This window comes from Octodon degus, unplaced genomic scaffold (assembly GCF_000260255.1).
Source record: "Octodon degus isolate 3935 unplaced genomic scaffold, OctDeg1.0 scaffold00111, whole genome shotgun sequence".
NCBI classification, from domain to species: domain Eukaryota; kingdom Metazoa; phylum Chordata; class Mammalia; order Rodentia; family Octodontidae; genus Octodon; species Octodon degus.
Genome location: NW_004524687.1, coordinates 8,661,809 through 8,678,688, shown reverse-complemented (window position 1 = coordinate 8,678,688; position 16,880 = coordinate 8,661,809). Strand labels below are relative to the sequence as shown.

At 40.8% G+C, this 16,880-nt stretch overlaps 1 protein-coding gene across 7 annotated transcripts; it reads right to left on the bottom strand.

Moving 5' to 3' along the window:
- Positions 1 to 4,733: 4,733 nt before the first annotated feature.
- Positions 4,734 to 16,544, bottom strand: Hnrnpk (heterogeneous nuclear ribonucleoprotein K). Of its 7 annotated transcripts, none has more exons than XM_023699121.1 (16): positions 16,434 to 16,541; positions 14,281 to 14,365; positions 13,803 to 13,900; positions 13,064 to 13,120; positions 11,578 to 11,621; positions 10,645 to 10,717; positions 10,108 to 10,179; positions 9,494 to 9,607; positions 9,164 to 9,292; positions 8,373 to 8,677; positions 8,201 to 8,255; positions 7,878 to 7,961; positions 7,484 to 7,499; positions 7,324 to 7,406; positions 6,735 to 6,904; positions 4,734 to 6,033 (listed from the first exon to the last, which is right to left on the bottom strand). In XM_023699121.1, the coding sequence occupies exons 2-16, from the start codon at positions 14,336 to 14,338 to the stop codon at positions 6,000 to 6,002; spliced, it is 1,392 nt and encodes a 463-aa protein (XP_023554889.1). In that variant the 5' UTR covers positions 14,339 to 14,365; positions 16,434 to 16,541; the 3' UTR covers positions 4,734 to 5,999. The 7 variants fall into 7 exon arrangements, with proteins under 7 accessions (XP_023554889.1, XP_023554894.1, XP_023554891.1 ...); XM_023699123.1 differs by lacking the exon at positions 16,434 to 16,541 and adding an exon at positions 16,083 to 16,168 and having other exon boundaries at positions 5,499 to 6,033; XM_023699122.1 differs by lacking the exon at positions 16,434 to 16,541 and adding an exon at positions 16,003 to 16,090 and having other exon boundaries at positions 5,499 to 6,033.
- Positions 16,545 to 16,880: the final 336 nt, after the last annotated feature.

Here is a 16,880-nt window from a genome sequence, read left to right as displayed (position 1 = left end):
CTTTCTTTCTTTCTTTCTTTCTTTCTTTCTTTCTTTCTTTCTTTCTTTCTTTCCTTCTTTCCTTTTCTTTCTTTCTCCTTCCTTCCTCCTTCCCTCCCTCCCTCCTTCCCTTCCTTTCCTTCTTTCTCTTGTCTTTTTGAGAAAAGGTCTTGCTATGCAGTTCAGGCTGGCCTTCAACTCAGTTTGTATCCCAGCCAGCCTCAAATTCTTGGAAATCTTCTTGCTTCAGCCTCTCAGAGTGCTGGGATTACAGGTGTGCAGCACCACACCGAGCAAGACTGGGTCTTGCTGTGTAGTCCAGGCCAGCCTCAAACTTGCAGCAATCCTCTTGTCTCAGTCTCCTGAGTACTGGGATTATGGGTATGCACCACCATACCTAGCCTAGTGCATTTCGGACAGTGACAAAGAGAAGAGGCATAATCAGTAGTGTTGGGTTCCTACATCTTCTCTGGAATAGTACTCAAGTTAGATCAATCCAGCATGGGGCATGGTGGAGCATGCCTGTAATATAAGCATTCTGGGAGGCTGAGGCAGGAGAATATCTGCAAGTTCAAGACCAGTGTGGGCTATAAACTGAGCTCGAGGCCAGCCTGAACTGCATAGCAAGACCTGGTCTCAAAAAGACAAAAAAAAAAAAAAAAAAGAAAAAAAAAAAGTTAAATCATTCCATTCATTGAGAGACATCCTGGTTAACAGATGTGTCTTCTATTTTTTGTAATGATAGTTTGTGGCAGGTATTTAAATAGAGTATTATATCAGCTATTATTGGGGTGGATGTGGTGACATGGCCTGTAACCAGCACTCTGGAGGGCTAAGGCAGGAAGATCACAAGTTGGAGGCCAGCATAGGCAATTTAATGAGAGCCTGTCTCAAACTTAAAAAAGGGGGGAGGGGAGGCTGGGGATAAAACACAGTATGAAGGCCCTATTTTCTTTTTTTATGCATTTAGTACAGGGTCTATAGGTTTTCACTACACAGATTGGACTCTTAGTGATCCTCCTGTTTTCAGCCTCCCAAGGGCTGGGATTACAGGTGTGTGCCACCACACCCAGTCTCAGTTGCTCTCAGTACATGCCCCAGGGGCAGGGCTGGCACAGCATGCTGGGGATCCAACCCCAGTCCCTGCCCCTGTCTAAACATCTAAACAAGCACTTTAGTCAGCTGAGTTATCTGGTCAGCCCTGAAGGCCCTATTTTCTCATTCTTTCTTCTCTCTCTGTCTCTGTCTCTGTCTCTCTCTGTCTCTCTCTCTCTTCTGTATTTTAGGCAAGAGTCTACAGGCTGTTCAGGGTCTCACTACTAGGGTTTTTTTTTTTTTTTTCAGTACTGGGGATTAAACTCAGGACCCTAGTACAGGGTTTACAGGGTCTACAGGGTATCACCACGTAGACCAGACTTGTAGTGATCCTCCCGTATTCAGCTTCCCAAGCGCTGGGATTACAGGCGTGCGCCACCATGCTCAGTCTCAAATCACCCTCTCAGCACACCCCAGGGGCAGGGCCGGCATAGCAAGCTGGGGATCAAACCCCAGCCACTGCGCTGTGCCTAAGTAGGTGCTTAATCTGCTGAGCTCTCTGGCTGACCTTTATTCCTTCTTTAAATTGAAGCTTAATATACTTTTAAAAAAATTATTTGTGTGTGTGGCCAGCTCAGCCCACCAGGGGGCAGGCTGGCTGGCATGTGGTGCTGGGGGATTGAACTGTGGTCCCTGTGCTTTGCTAAGCTTGTAGGTGCTTTAGACCACTGAGCCATCTCACCAGCCCCTGAAGCTTAATATACTTTTAATTTTCACTTTTTTTTTTGGTCTTGAGAGAGGGTCTCATTATGTAGTTTAGGCTGGCCTTGAGCTCATCTTGTAGCTCTCAGGCTGGTCTCAAACTCACAATCTTCCTGCTTCAGCCTCCCAACTGCTGGGATTACAGGTGTGTACCACCATGCCTGGTGACAGGCTACCCTTCAATTTATGGCAATCCTCCTGCCTCAGCCTGAGTGCCAGAGTTTACAGGCATGTGCCCCTACACCTAGCTACATGTAAAATCTTGACTATTCAGGGCTCAGCTGAGATAAGAGGATCACAAATTTGAGTCCAACCTGGGAAACTTAGTGGGAATTTGTCTCAAAATTTTGAAATTTAGGCTGGGGAATAAAAAAAAAAAAAAAAAAAAAACGTAAGAGATTGAGTCCAGTCTGGAATATAACATATCTCAACCAGCCAACCCCCCCTTACAAACAAAAGAAACTCAACATTTACAAGTAGAGATACACCTTTTTTTGTTTCATGTGTACTAGGGATTGAACTCAGGACCTTGCACTTGCCAGGCAAGGGCTTATTCTACTGAGCTACCTCTCTGGCCCAACATTTACAAGTACAATAAAGGGCTAGAGTGTAACTCAGCATGTGGGATGCCCTGGGTTCAGTCTTTAACACTGGGGGTTAAAAAAAAGGGTTAGTTTTACTCCAGTGTTGCAACGATTGAAGTACCAAGATTACCTTTCCAACAACAAAAAAAAATTATTTTCACAACACTAAACAATGGATATGACTATTCACAGGACACTTTTTTTCCTTTTTTTTGTGGTACTGGGGATTGAACTCAGGACCTTGCACTTGACAGGCAAATCCTTATTCTACTGAGCTATCTCCCTTGCCCAGGACTGACATTCTGAGAGAAAAAAAATAAATAAAAACAAGCTTCTTTACACCAGGATTAAATCATGTCATCTTGTGGGACAATGTTATTTTGAGAACATTAAAAAAAAAAAAAATGATTAGACCAGGAAGACTATAATCCCAGGACTGGGGAAGCTGAGGCAGGAGTATTGCCCAGAGTTGGAGGCTGGCCTGAACTACATAGCAAGGCCCTGCCACAAAAACAAAACCAATAGTATGTAAAAGCTGGCATGATGTTGCATTCCTGGGCCATTGAGACAGGATTGCAATCTTGAGCCCACCTGGGTAACCTTTGAAGGTTTACTTTGTGCCAGATATTGAACTTACAAGGTGGTGCACATATGTAATTCCATACACTAAGAGGCTGAGTTTTGAAGTCGGCGTGGTCAATTTAGTGACTTAATGAGACTATCTCAAAAGCGGGGGGGACTACTGTAACTCAGGGCATAGACCCTAGTTTTTAGTCTCCAGTACTGGAACCAGGTTACTGGTTTTGGGGTGTTTTACGCTTCACGAATTTGCATTTTATCCTTGCAGTCTGTTTTGATCTCTTAACATTCCAATTTTATGTGGGGCTGAATTGAGGACTTTTGTTTTGATGGGACATGGAATTGGAACGATTATATTGCTACACTCCCAGTCCTTTTTTAAGTCTGCAGAAAACTTTGATAAGGGGCTGGGGAGATAGCTCAGTGGCATAAGCACCTACCTGGCAAGTGCAAGGGCCCAAGTTCAAGCCTCTGTTCTGGAAAAAACCAAAGTTACTTTGGTTGAGACTCTCTCACTGCATGGTTCAGGGTGCCCTTGAATTTTTTTTTTTCCTATCAACGATAAAAAACCCAGGATCTTGTTTGCGGGAAGGCTCTCAGGCCACTGAGCTCTCTCCAGCCCTGGCCTTGAATTTGTGGCCATTCTATTACCCCAGCCTCTTGCCCACCAACAGGTATGAACTAACCATGCCTGGCAGTTTTGAGTTCATAGTACCCTGGTGCTGTTTTTCACTGTATCCATTGGCTTTTCGGTTTCAATACACAAAACCTCTGAAAAGCTCATTGTAACCTTTGGAATCTTTTTATGGTATAGGGACTGAACTCAGGCTCTTCCCTTCATCCTATACTACATGCTGTCATGAGACAGGACCTGTTGCCCAGGCTGAGCTTGTAGTCACAACTCCTTTGCTACAATCTGAGTGCTGGCATTATACAGAATGTGCCATTATGCCCTCAACATTACTAAATATTTTATAAAGCACTGTACTGCTTGTATTGCTCATGTTTTACTTAATTGTAAAAGCCCATATTCATCTTCAATCTTTCCCAATCTTCAAGTCACTTATCATTTACTAATAAATGAAAGTTTCTCTCAAAGCTACCATACCTCTCAATTAGCAGTGCCAAATAACTACATCTATACCCTGAGGGTCTCAATTGTAAACAGGAATGTGGGCCTTAGTAACTGCAGATTTGAAAACCACTAATCACCTCTGGGGATGCTTTTCTCCATTATTTCACTCCTCTGAAGGGCATACTTTACCCTGAGAAACCCTAAACCACCCATATTTAGAATCCCTAAGGGTGAGAATGATTAGATAACCTATGGCAAAGTAGCCCAATTTTTCCTTTGGGAAAACTATACCACTACAGGTAGCATTCACTAGTTTGAAGTGTTTTTCTTTTTTTGGTGGTGGTGGACCTTGTGCTTACCAGGGAGGCACTGAGGCTGAGTTACATGCCTGGCCCAAAGTTCTGACATTTCACATACTATTAACCAAGAACACTACTTCTCCAACACTTAACCAAGGAGTTCTTAAAAACTCCCTTCAAAGATTCATATGCATACTCATGATTATATACTTAAGAAAAACTTCCCGTTAAGACACGTAGAATCATTCTATCCACTTTTGTTAGGCTATCCCTTGAACACTTACACCACATAATTACCAGAATTTTAAAATTCACCATCCTTCTAAGATTTTATTCATGAAAGCTAGAAAAACACTCCACACAAAAAAATATTAAGATTACTGTATTTCCTTAGAAGAGGAACGTTTCAACAATTTTTACACAGGTGTCAACCAACCTTTTTTCAAACTGGGCACACATCAAATCTAGCATCATGGGAGTTTTATTGTGCAGTGAAACTTTTAAACTATCAATACAAATGCCAGGATACTACATAAAACATCCACAGGAACTTTTTTCAACTTGTTTTTGAATAGTTCACAAACATTTCCTACATAATCCAACATACAACAGAGAAATGGTACATCTTTTTCTTGCAATTTGCATACAATGGAAAAACATGTATATATATTTATACAAAGTTTAACTAATAGACACTACAAGGTTGACAGTTTAATAAGTCTATAAGTGAGAAATGTAATAAAAATAATCAGAATTTCTTCAGCATCCATCACTTACTTCTACAACCAAGTGTTACTTTAATAAAACCCACTGCCAATTAGGCTTCTGGAATATACTTATATTTTTTAAATTTGTAGTACTGCTGCCCACCTTGGCTTTTACAATTAACAGAAAACTGCTGCAAAGTATGGGCAAGCATTTGCAAAAACAAAAATCCTCCAGCTTATTATAAGCATGATATGTATGATGGAACTTCTTCCCAAGCAATGACTGAAACCATCAAGAAATCATCAGAACTGAATTTGCCAATATATTTTGCCTGTATCTAAGAGATATACTGTACTTATTTCCAACAGAGGAGCTGAAAATCAAACTTAGTGTTTAGTTTAGGGGTGCATTGGGAAATTCAGCCACCATTTGAAAATTGACTGTCTTTATTTAAAAAAAAAAAAAAGACCACCAAAATAGATTCACTAAATTTATTTTAAAAATCATAAAACGTTTCTTACAAAAGAGCATTACATTCTGCACACTGCTCTGAACAGATGCCAGGGACATGTGGACTATTGTTACTTTCCTCCCTGTCCCACCCCCCAAATGTTTACAGTGACCACACAAAGCAAGGTGTTCACAATAATTACATGGGGGGAAATTTTTTTAAACCACCAACAATAAACAAAAAATAAAATCCACTCACTCTGCTGCTGTTTTAAAATTTCAATGTTAGTTTTTGCACACCCTCCCCCCAACCCTGTTTGTAAGGAACTAAAACATTACATCTGGTGAACAGCAAAGATTTCACTATACCTCAAATGCAGAACACCTATGAAGCAGAGGAATGTTGGCTTTTTAAACAGAAGCAGATAAAAAAAAAAAAAGGTGCAGGACTCCTTCAGTTCTTCACTAGTCTTAGAAAAACTTTCCAGAATACTGCTTCACACTATAAAAAAGAAAAAATATCTTGCATTAGAATCCTTCAACATCTGCATACTGCTTCACACTATAAAAGAAAAGAAAAAAAAGTACGAATTAGAATTTTTGTTCGTAACATCTTAATCAACATCAAGACAATTTCAATGCTAAATGATAAACATGTCCATTATAGTTAGAAATAAAAAATTTTAAAACAGCAATTACAAATGAAAGCAATGTAAAATTCAGGAAAAATTGATTTACAGTAAACCAGACATTAGCAGAACAGAATTAGGAAATGAAATTGAAAGTTGTTAATACTCAGAAAAGAGATGCCAGTAAGGTGTGAAATGCTGCATTTTACAGCACCAATCATTTGTCCTGTAGAGGTGGCCTGTGCCATATGGCAGACTGTGATTTGTTGTCGATTTAGTTATCTAAAAACAACAAAATCACTAGTCTTCCACACAGAAGCAGACCAACATCCAATGAATCTTCTATTATTTTCTACAGGCTTTGTATAATTTGTAACAACTGAGTGTTTTTGGCAGCAGTTTTCACCAGAGAAAATAAGAAGTTTGCTTGGTTAAGGCTTCTTCCAGCAAGATTAGTATTGAATGTCTTCATTTTTAGCAAGAAAGCAGAAGATTAAGGCAAAGCTATTAAGAGTATTTAGAAGTTAGGTCCCAAATGGCTGAAATACCAAGGTTTGTAAAAGAAAAATCACTTGAGAAGAGTTTTTAAAGGTTTAGTATGTACAAGTTAACACAAAGCTCAACTTCAACTGACCTGTTCTGCAGCAAATACTGTGCATTCTGTATCTGGTCCTGTGTTCCTGTAATGGTAATGATCCGATCTTCGGATCCTTCTAAGGGCTCATCAATTTTGATAGAAGCTCCCGATTCATGATGGATTTGTTTAATCCGCTGACCACCTTTGCCAATAATAGATCCAGCCAACTGAAAAGATTTTTAAATACAAGCATTTATGATGATTTTTAAAGAAAATATACTACCTGTGTTCTCAATGACCATGAAGACCATGAAGAGTATTAACTTTTGAGGTGATTTTCTCAGGGAAAAATCATGATCTAATCTACTCCAAATTTTGATTTATCAATGTAGACTACATATACTATTTTCTTGAATAAGCTTAACTAAAGATCAGAACCTTCTGGCATTAATTGCACTAAAAGTTCACTCAAAAAGGATCAAACATTAGAATGACATCTTATTGATGATATCCTCAAATGTTATCTCAACCCCAGAACGGAGGTTTTATTAAAAACCTTTTGAATTTAAAGTAAACTTACAGAAAGAGGCAAGAGTCATGGAAATGTTTCATTAAACATTCCTAATAGTATATTAATCATACTTACATCTTTGGGAATAGTTACTTGTGTAGTAATAATGGGTCCACCAAGATCACCATATGAGCCACGACCCCCTGCATAGGAATAATCTGATTTAAATAGTGAGCATCAAGTTCATTTTAGAAAGTATGTAATAATGTTTGATTTCATAAAGGAGAAAACTTACCATATCCAGAGCCACCCTAAAAAAAAAAAAATAAAAAGAAACAAATTACTTTGCTTTCAAAAACAACCCAAGTTTCTGTCTTATATATATATAAAAAAAATTCCTCAGTTTAAAAAAAAAAACCAAAAGCCACCCATTTTACTCCTAGTGAATTTCTTTTGATAGTAGGAATTTTACTCAGGACTTTACACACACTGGCCAGGCAGGTGCTGTGCTGCTTAGCTATAATCGCTGGCCCTACACACTTTCAATGAACAAAGTTCAGGAAAAAATCCTCAGGAAAGGAGATAAAAATGATTCCAGGTACACAGTATTCCAAAAAGCATAAGGAAAAAAACTTATTGTAAACACCTAAGATCACTCGTATGTGTATTAACACTCAATGATACTCAACCTGTGGTTCATATGCCATCTGCCATTCTGATGGGCTCCATGTATCTATCGCAGAGTCCCAAGTTTCATCAGCACTGAAACCAACCTGTATTAGAGAGAAGTATTAAGAATCTGCATTAAAATGGCCACAGTGCTACAATTTTATGAACATATATATGTAAAACATATCTGTTTTACAAAGACCACTGAATATTTTTTTCAAAAAGCAAATGGAAGCAATGATTACAAAGATTATTTGTAAGTTTTTCAATTAGAATCAACAAAATTTTACCTCAATTCTCAAGACCCCTCATAGCTCAATTGTATCCATACTGATTTTCTTACCATGCCATCATAGCGGTCTCCAGGTCTTCCTCTTCTATCATAGGCCATTAGATCTCTGCAAGTATAATACTTGTTATAAATTTCAGTTTACGTACCACACGCATTCATATTTATCCTAACCATCAGTGAACACATTCTGTTGTATTTTAATTTACAAATGAAAAAAACTTACCCTCCTCTAGGTGGTGGTGGTGGTGGAAGAGGAAGATTCCGAGCTCTGCTACCACCCCGGCCACCTCGACCAGGAGGAGGGGGTGGTGGTCCCCGACGAGGGCTCATGTCATCATAATCTCTTCTAGAGGGAGGCATGGGACGCCCACCTCGACCAGGAGGCATTCTGTCAAAACCACCTCTCCCCCGCATAGGAAATCCTACAGGACGTCCACGACGGTCATCAAACATCATGGTAAAACCACCATCGTAAGTTTCATCATAAAAATTGGGATCATAAGGCTGTGCTCGTCCTTTGATGGGAGACTACAAACAAAAATACAGCAACTTTACACACAGAAAGCCACAGTGCATACTACCTTTAGTAATTTTTCCCAGAACAGAGGCAGGGCAAAGGGACAAAGATCATACAAGAACTGACCACCCCCAACAAAAGACTATTAGTTAACCTAAAATGAAAAGTGAATTTTACTACTTTAGAGAAGACTCCTCTCACTATAAACTACAAGGCACACCGCGTGGGGTTTAGCAGAATCATGCCCTGAGAAGGCATCTTGGTGAAGACTACAATCTATAGTGAGGTTACCAAGTGGCAATTATGTTCTATAAAAGCACCATCATAAAGGGACTTCATGTGAAAGGTTTAAAACTACATAAGGCCATGCAACATGAAATTTTTCTTTTTCTTGTGGAATCGGGGGGCAACATAAAATTTCTAGGTAAAGGATGTTACAGACTAAACATTCTGAAATACTTTTAAGAAACAATGTATAAAGAGTGTTTTGAAGATACCTCAGATATAAGATCAAGGATGATCTTTATGCATTCTACAACCCTGTCAGGCTTTCCTCCAATAAGAACAACTCTGTCAGTGGAATGAGGACAGCATTCTTGGAAAAGCTTGATTGTTGTCTGAGTGTTCTACATTAAATCAAGAGAAGAAAAATGCATTAGAATACACCGAAAAACATCTACATTTAGATTTTAATTTTGAGTTTCTCTCAAAATAAACCATAGGGCAAAAGAATGGCGCAATTTTGATAACTTTCTAGCATTTTTGAACTTTCATTTTTATGAAAAATTTCTAGTATAAAATATGGCAGAAAATAAAAATGTCTTTACCTCTCGAAGTTCTTTGATTTTAGCACCTTTGACCCCAATAATTCCTCCTGCCAGACTTTGATGAATTAACAGTCTCAACTCGCAGTCAAAGTCACTTCCTTTATAGTGTTGGTACTGTGAAGGGAGAGTTATAAAATTTTAGGCTCCCATTAATAAATCCCCCAGTAATATACTTAATCAGCTATAAGCATGACAATTATACTGTTGCAGTGAGCAACCTGAATTTATATTTCAATAACTTTACCAGTTATGTGCTTATTATCCTCAATAGCCAGGCCCAAAAAGGACATTCTGCACCACCTTAAAAAACTATTTTATTTTCAGGTCCTGCAACACCATACCCACACTGCAGCCATTTAGCATGTCGCTGTTACCACAAAATTATTAACATTCAAATAACACGATAATAAAAATGACTGCAAAGCACTTTGCAAATGTAGTTAATTCCCACTGCAGCATGGAGCAGGGTCAACAGTGAGTTGTAAGACCATTCGTGTGTCATGTTTTTAAGGCTTTTTCTATAGCAATGGGAAAAGTACACTATGTTAAAAATAAAATTGATCCTATGGGCCAGGCTCCATACTTCAGTGGGGTTCAATGGCACTATGACATACATTTAAGCATTCCACAGCATCAGATTCGAGCGGGAGCTGGCTGGTTGCAGTGGGTGATGGCAACTGCAGGCCCTGAAAGTAGAAAAATAAGAGTAATAGGTTAAGTGTCTAGTGTGATCAGGCTATTGTCGCATATATTGGTAAAGCTACTACAACAGTTTAAATCTATACGTGATTAAATGACAGTGTTACTAAACCAAAAAGCTTCAATATAAAATAACTCTACATAACCTAACAAATGAGAATCTCAATATCCTCCAACATTGCTAAACCTTTCTTTTCAGTACATTTCCTAATTAATGGTAATTAAAAAGGTAAAATTAAAGCTTTTAAAACACGCCAGACACAAGACCACCAATAATTCATATTTAGAGTGGCCAGCTTAATTACATAATGTAGTAAAATAACCCAATAGGCTGTAAGGTACTGTTATAAATCATCGTATTCACTTTTGTCCCTCTCCCCATGATGCCCAGTGAGACATAAAACAGGCCCCTTCATATTGCCAAACATATCAGAAGAAAAAAGTAAGCCTACCTCTTCCAAGGTAGGGATGATTTTCTTCAGAATCTCTCCAATTGTTTCAATATCAGCACTGATACTCAATATGCTGCCAAACATCACAAATACCAGATAGTACAAAAAAGGTGGAAAAGAAAAATGAGTTTTGTGTTTGTCAATAGTAGTCACACAAATTTTTACAGGAACAACATTAACAATATTCCCCATTTATAGAAACCTATTTATAGATTTTCACATGCATTTTATTTTATGCCCCATACAGACATGATAACAGTATTAGGAGACTTGCAGAGACAGAAAGAATGGGCTTTTGGAAGGGCTCAGATTAAGTGGGCAATAAACTGACCAGAAGTGAAGCAGAGTTGAATATTTATGTTCCCCGCCACCAAGTTAAGGATACCCTCGCTGTTACATTGGTAAAACTGGCACACCTTCTCTTAGGGAAGTGGGGGATTATGCAAGTGGTGAACACTGTATCTGGAGTAAGGTTATGGATACCAGTTAGAAATTAGATTACTAATGGGCTCTGCAAGAAAACAAATACAAATGCAAGACAAAACAAAGACAACACAAATGAGAAGTGAAGGAAGAGTGAACCAGAGTTAGCATTTCATCAGAAAAAATTATGAACAGGCAATGTTGGGAAGCAAGGTGGGCCACAAAGACAGAGCGAGAGACTACTTTCATAACAATTTGATTTACAATGCAGCAAATATGCAACACTTGAAGCTGTGCTCCTTCCATCGAAATAAAATTAGTGGATCGTTTGGGTGGGCAACTCACGGTAAAAGTTCAGTGACAAAAAGACTTAATGGGGAAAATAAGACAGAAACTTGAAAAACAATACACCGTCTAAAGGGGATACTATTTAATTATATAAAAGGCAGGTAATAAAATACATTTCTCTCTTTCTAATCAGGCAGTGAGGCATAAACTGTTGGGACATACCGCTCGGGGCCACTGCTGTCTGGGACTGAAACACTGGCATTGTACTGCATTGGTCATTGGCGTTCGTGGATGTTGGCATTGGGCATGGGCATTCAATCAGAAGTTGTCAAGTATGGTACCCGTTTGGCAACGAGCACATTTTTGGGCATAGCCAACCAGGGTTTTCACATGGGCGTTCAGGGGCGGATGGGCCAACGTCATGATGGGCAACGCAGGGGTAAGTCGATCCAGTACATGGGCAACGGAGATATATGGCCAAAAAAACAAGGAGAGGGAAAAGGGGGAAAAGCAATAAATTTTAATTTAATACAAACTATACTCATACTCTCAATTAATGAAACAAGCTTAAGTTGTTCTGAAGACTAACACAATAATGGACTTCTCTATATCTGATTGTGGCTTAACACTTAAGGATCTTAAATGATGGTTCTAACTGTTTAAAAAAATAAAAAAAATAAAAAATAAAACGAACGATGTTTCAGTAGCAGGCTGGCTCATGAGGGTAGACACAAAACCTGTCATGACCAAAGTTTACTGAAATTCTTGAGGAAAGTGGGGAAATTTAATAACCCAGATAACACTATAGAACATCTGGATTAAAAGGAGAGGTTTATAAAAGACAAAACAAAAATTCCCACACCAAATACTGCAATAAAGACTGGCTTGGTTTCCTGAGGATCAAAATGCATCCTAGCACATAATAGGAAGGTCTGTAAAAATTCTAAACAAATTTTCAAGTTCAGTTTACAGTAATCAAGAGAAACATACAAAGATCTGCGACCAAGAGAGAAATGAAATACTGTCAAGTACTCAGTTATTTGCCTCAATTTGAGCAAGAAAAACATTAAGAAGTGCATACACTACAAGAAAAAAATTTAGAATTTTAGTGTAGCTGAGTCCTATCAATGTTTACTTCTATTACTGTCAACATGTGTCTAATCACAAGAGTCAACCCACTATAAAATACGAAGACTCAAATAATAGGCATTGACAGTTTCCCAAGTATATGATTACGTGCCTGCCCTTTCTCTACATTTAAATCATGCATTTTCAATGCTAAGAACTTTGTGCTCTACTGTGCAAGCTGCTAAAACAGATGGATTTTTTTTTAAGGAAATAAAAATCCCTGGGTTTAAACAGCTACCTAACAACGTTTTTCAGTAATACTGTAATTGACTCACACTCTTGGGAAGTGGTATAATTAAGAATTTTAACACTTTGCCACTTTGGAATTAAGATGTTATCGTGCTTTAAGTGAACAATTCGGTGGAATCTTCCTAGAAAGTGAAAAGGTTTAATATAAACCTTTCTCTCTATGCAATCTGGGCTTTTATTATTAAAACAGGAACAGCAAAGTTCAAAATCATGTAACCCAACTTTCACAAATGGTGTGTAGCTACGTTAAGTGATTTTTATTATGTAAACCTCCAAACTTCTAGAAACATAAGATGAATCTGCTTGTTTAGTAGCTTAAGTTAACACTTACGTCTGTACGGAGAGCCTTAATGTTCTTGCCTCCTTTTCCAATCACTGCCCCAGCATTCTAGAAAAAAGACAATTATTTTGCCTTTCTCTAAAATTAATGTATCCATGCTTCAACCCCTACTCTTCAATGTCTGCTGTTATGTACTGGACTAGTTATCTACAAGGGAACAGCATGATAATTGGGGACAGGAATAACCCAGATTCTGTATGTTCTAAGCAATATTTTAAGACTGAGCTATACAATATTCCAAATGCCAGATATACAATACAAAATTTAAATACTGATTAATTTTAAAGCATTGGAAAACAAAACAGAATAATCTCTGCATGATATAGTACGCACTTCCAGACATGTTAACCCAGATGCTTCCCAGAGATCCCTAAGGTGCAAGCCATGAACACTTTTTAAGAAACTGCTGTCTCTACACTCAAGTTGAACTTTTTTTTTGATACTGAAAAACAGAACCCAGGGTCCCCAGATATTGTACCACTCAGCTATATCCTTGGCCCCCTACACTCTTATCTTAGCTTTACCTGCACAGTATCTTATCAAAGCAAGAACATTCACCATAATTAGCAAATAACACTACTATGAAGTGCTTAGTTTTGTTTACAGAGAACCACATATTTATCTTCACTTTAAAGCCCTTAAAACTTCCGGAGAACCAAATCAGAACTTTATAAACCATCTAATTTCTACTGTGAGCCACCTTCAAATTTTTAAGGAGAAAATTTTACACCTTGCTCTGAAGCAGAATTCGTAATTCAACCATCTCATCGGTGTTTCTAGATCGTTTAAACGCTTGCTCCTCTTCCATATCTTCTGCAGGACGTTTACCTAGAAATCAACAGTTCAGGTTTAAATTAGAAAGTCAAAAAAATTGGAATTTTGGGTTTTAATCTGTAGATTAAAATGATTTATTAATCCCATGTATGTCACACACACACAAAACTATAAACACTATTAGTCTTGTTTTTCACCCCCCCTTGTATCTAACAGAAATTTTACCTTGAAGGATTAAAATTTAAGAAATTCCTTTTGTCATTTTACCACAGAGCATAGTTACTTCATAAAATCTAAAATGCACCTGACAAATATCTCAAAACAAGAAACTAAAGTAACAAAAAGGCAATTAATGATGGCATATTAGACCATGCCAATCATAACAGAGTAACAAAATTAATGGAATGGAAATTTGTTATAAAATATATTCTCACCAAATTCACCATTGGTTTCAGTGTTGGGGAAGGTTTCCTCTGGCTGCTCAGTTTCCATTTTCTTGTATTAAATGGACACACCAATCTGTTGAAAAATGAAGTAGCTAGTATATTTGGCTTATTGTAAAGTAAGCTATATGTCTTGTTCAATATTTTTAAGGACAAGACTCGTTTCTAAAACGTACCACTTATATCTTACAGAACTGTACTGTTCTAGGTAGGACCAACTGATACACTAATGCTTCAGTAGCCTATAAAAACCAACAGGAATCAGTTTTGCATTGTTTTGGTTATTACTAAGTTCGAATTTCTTTTTCTTTTTTTAAAAAAACGTGTCCGGTACAGGATCTCACTATGCAGCCTGGACTCAGCGATCCTCCTCTTTTCAGCCTTCCCAGCGCTGGTATTACAGGAGTGCACCACCATGCCCGGTGGTCTTGGTGGCCGGTTCTGCGAGGGCAAACTCGAATTTCTGATCACAATACCAATTTGAGCACAACGAACAGCTATTTCCAGAAGTTAACTTCATTTTGGATCTTAAAATTCAAATCATGCCCAAAGAAATTCAAAGGAGGCTGATTTCTTTTGCCAGGCAAGAGACTATTTTAGCATGGGTTGTCTCACCACGGAAACCTGTCTCACACATTATTTTCATTAAAGCATGAAAAGGCACAAGCTTCTGTATACTTATTTTGCCCACAAGGGCAAAAAAAATGCTACACGTCCAAACTAATTTCGCATTTAAAATCTCGAGTCAATTTTCCCCCCGACCAAGGTCCACAAACGCTATTCTAAGAAATTTCGAGTTTACAAGTAAAAACGACAAATGCCAAGTCATAGCCATCAGAACTATCGGAGGAACAACTATTACTCCAGGTTAATGGGGCTTCTGCACACTGACATCGTCACTAGCCAGCCTTTTAAACGAAGCTACTGAGTGCTATAATCACGGCTCAACACAAAAGCCCCGGACACTCCATGCCGGAAGGCAGGGCTACCGGAGCGGAGAGCCGCGGCACCGCTCGCTTTCTCCGGTTTCGAACAACGTCGGCCGGCATTACGGCTCCCCTAACGACCGACTAAAACCGTTTCCTCCGGGTCCATCATTCGGTTAAAACTGAGGTGAAAGAAAGATCTTGAGAAAGCAGTTTACACAGAATGAGAAAGTCCTACCTACAGCGTCGCTAGAGCAAAGCCACTCACCGCTCCCCACTCCTCAGAGCCCGCCAAATCCGTATCAGCCTCTCCCGACCCGCGCACTCCTACCCCGCTCTCTTTCCACCTCGCTGTGACCGACAGGCTACCGCGTAGCAGAGACGCTTCTCGCGCCCGGACCACAGGAAATGGCGGCCGTAATGGCGCCTGCGCGCTCGAGGCGGAGCCGGGCGGCCCCTCCCCCCACCACGCGGCCCGCACCTCCCCCACCGCGAAACAAAGCCGCGGAGCAGCGACCCCACCGGGGGCGCTCCGGGCCGGCAGCGGGGCCGCAGGGCCCGCACAAAGAATGCTTTCTGCCTCGCTCCCCGCTGTCTCGTCTGCCCGCTGAGCCTCCTACACAAGGGCCCGGTGTCCGACACAGCACGCCCACAGCTCTTTTACTGGTTCTGCCGCTCCACTCCCTGGAGTCACCCGCACCAACACGCAAAATGCAGTCGCTCGCTCAGGGAAATGGCGGCGTGGGGGAGGGGATTCCTCTCAACGTCTCCTCCCGAAGCAGCTAACCTTCGAGCAGCCCAGAACGCCTGCTTCAAACGGGAAGCTTGGGCTCCGACCCTTGCTCCCCACGTAGCCCCGCTCCTCACCGCACGAGTCCGCCTTTCTCCACTGCCGCGCAGCCTAGACGGTCGGAGCTAGACAAGAGAGCGAGCGTAGGCCCCTCTCCCCCGCCTCCTCGTGCCCGCCTCCCCCACTGCCGCGCCCAATTGGCTGCCCAGGTTTCAGCGATGGTGCCAGAGAGAGGCAATTGGCTTAAGGGTGTGTCAATCAACTAGATGGCGAGCCGAAAAACTGCGCCTCCCGCCGGTGCCTCCCTTCGGACTGTTAAGGGACCGGGCCCGAGAAAAACCAGGCTTGGAAAAAGTCAATGCAACCTTGCCGGGAGGCCAAATCCTTACTTAAATCCATACTAACCCAACCCCAGTAACTCCAATTACCTATACGCCGCAAACAAGTGGGATCAGGCAGGACACTGAGGTCGGTGCAGCAGAGAAGCGGAGGATAATGGCGGCCGCAGCGCCTTCGCCTAGAACGCCCTCCTCCTCGCTCGTTCGCTCACTCACTGGCTGGGGGCGGGGAGGGGGCCTCTCGCGAGAGGTGAAGAGGGTGGTTCGCGCGCAGAGGGCGGGGCGGGGCGGGGCGGGGCGGCTTTTTGGTTTGGAGGAGGGGCGCGAGCGCGGCTCGTAGGGCGGGAAGTGTCGAAAACGAAGACTGGGCCTCGCGCGGCGGCAATCTTCGTGCTCGTGGTCGCGGTTGTGGGAAGAAGGCCCCACGCCCAGGTGGGTGCTCGACCAGAACTCACCCGGGTGTCCACGGCCCGCCTCGACCCGCACGTCCTGCGCTCCGACGCGGGCCACGCCTCGGGGCCGCCGGCGTCGCGGGGC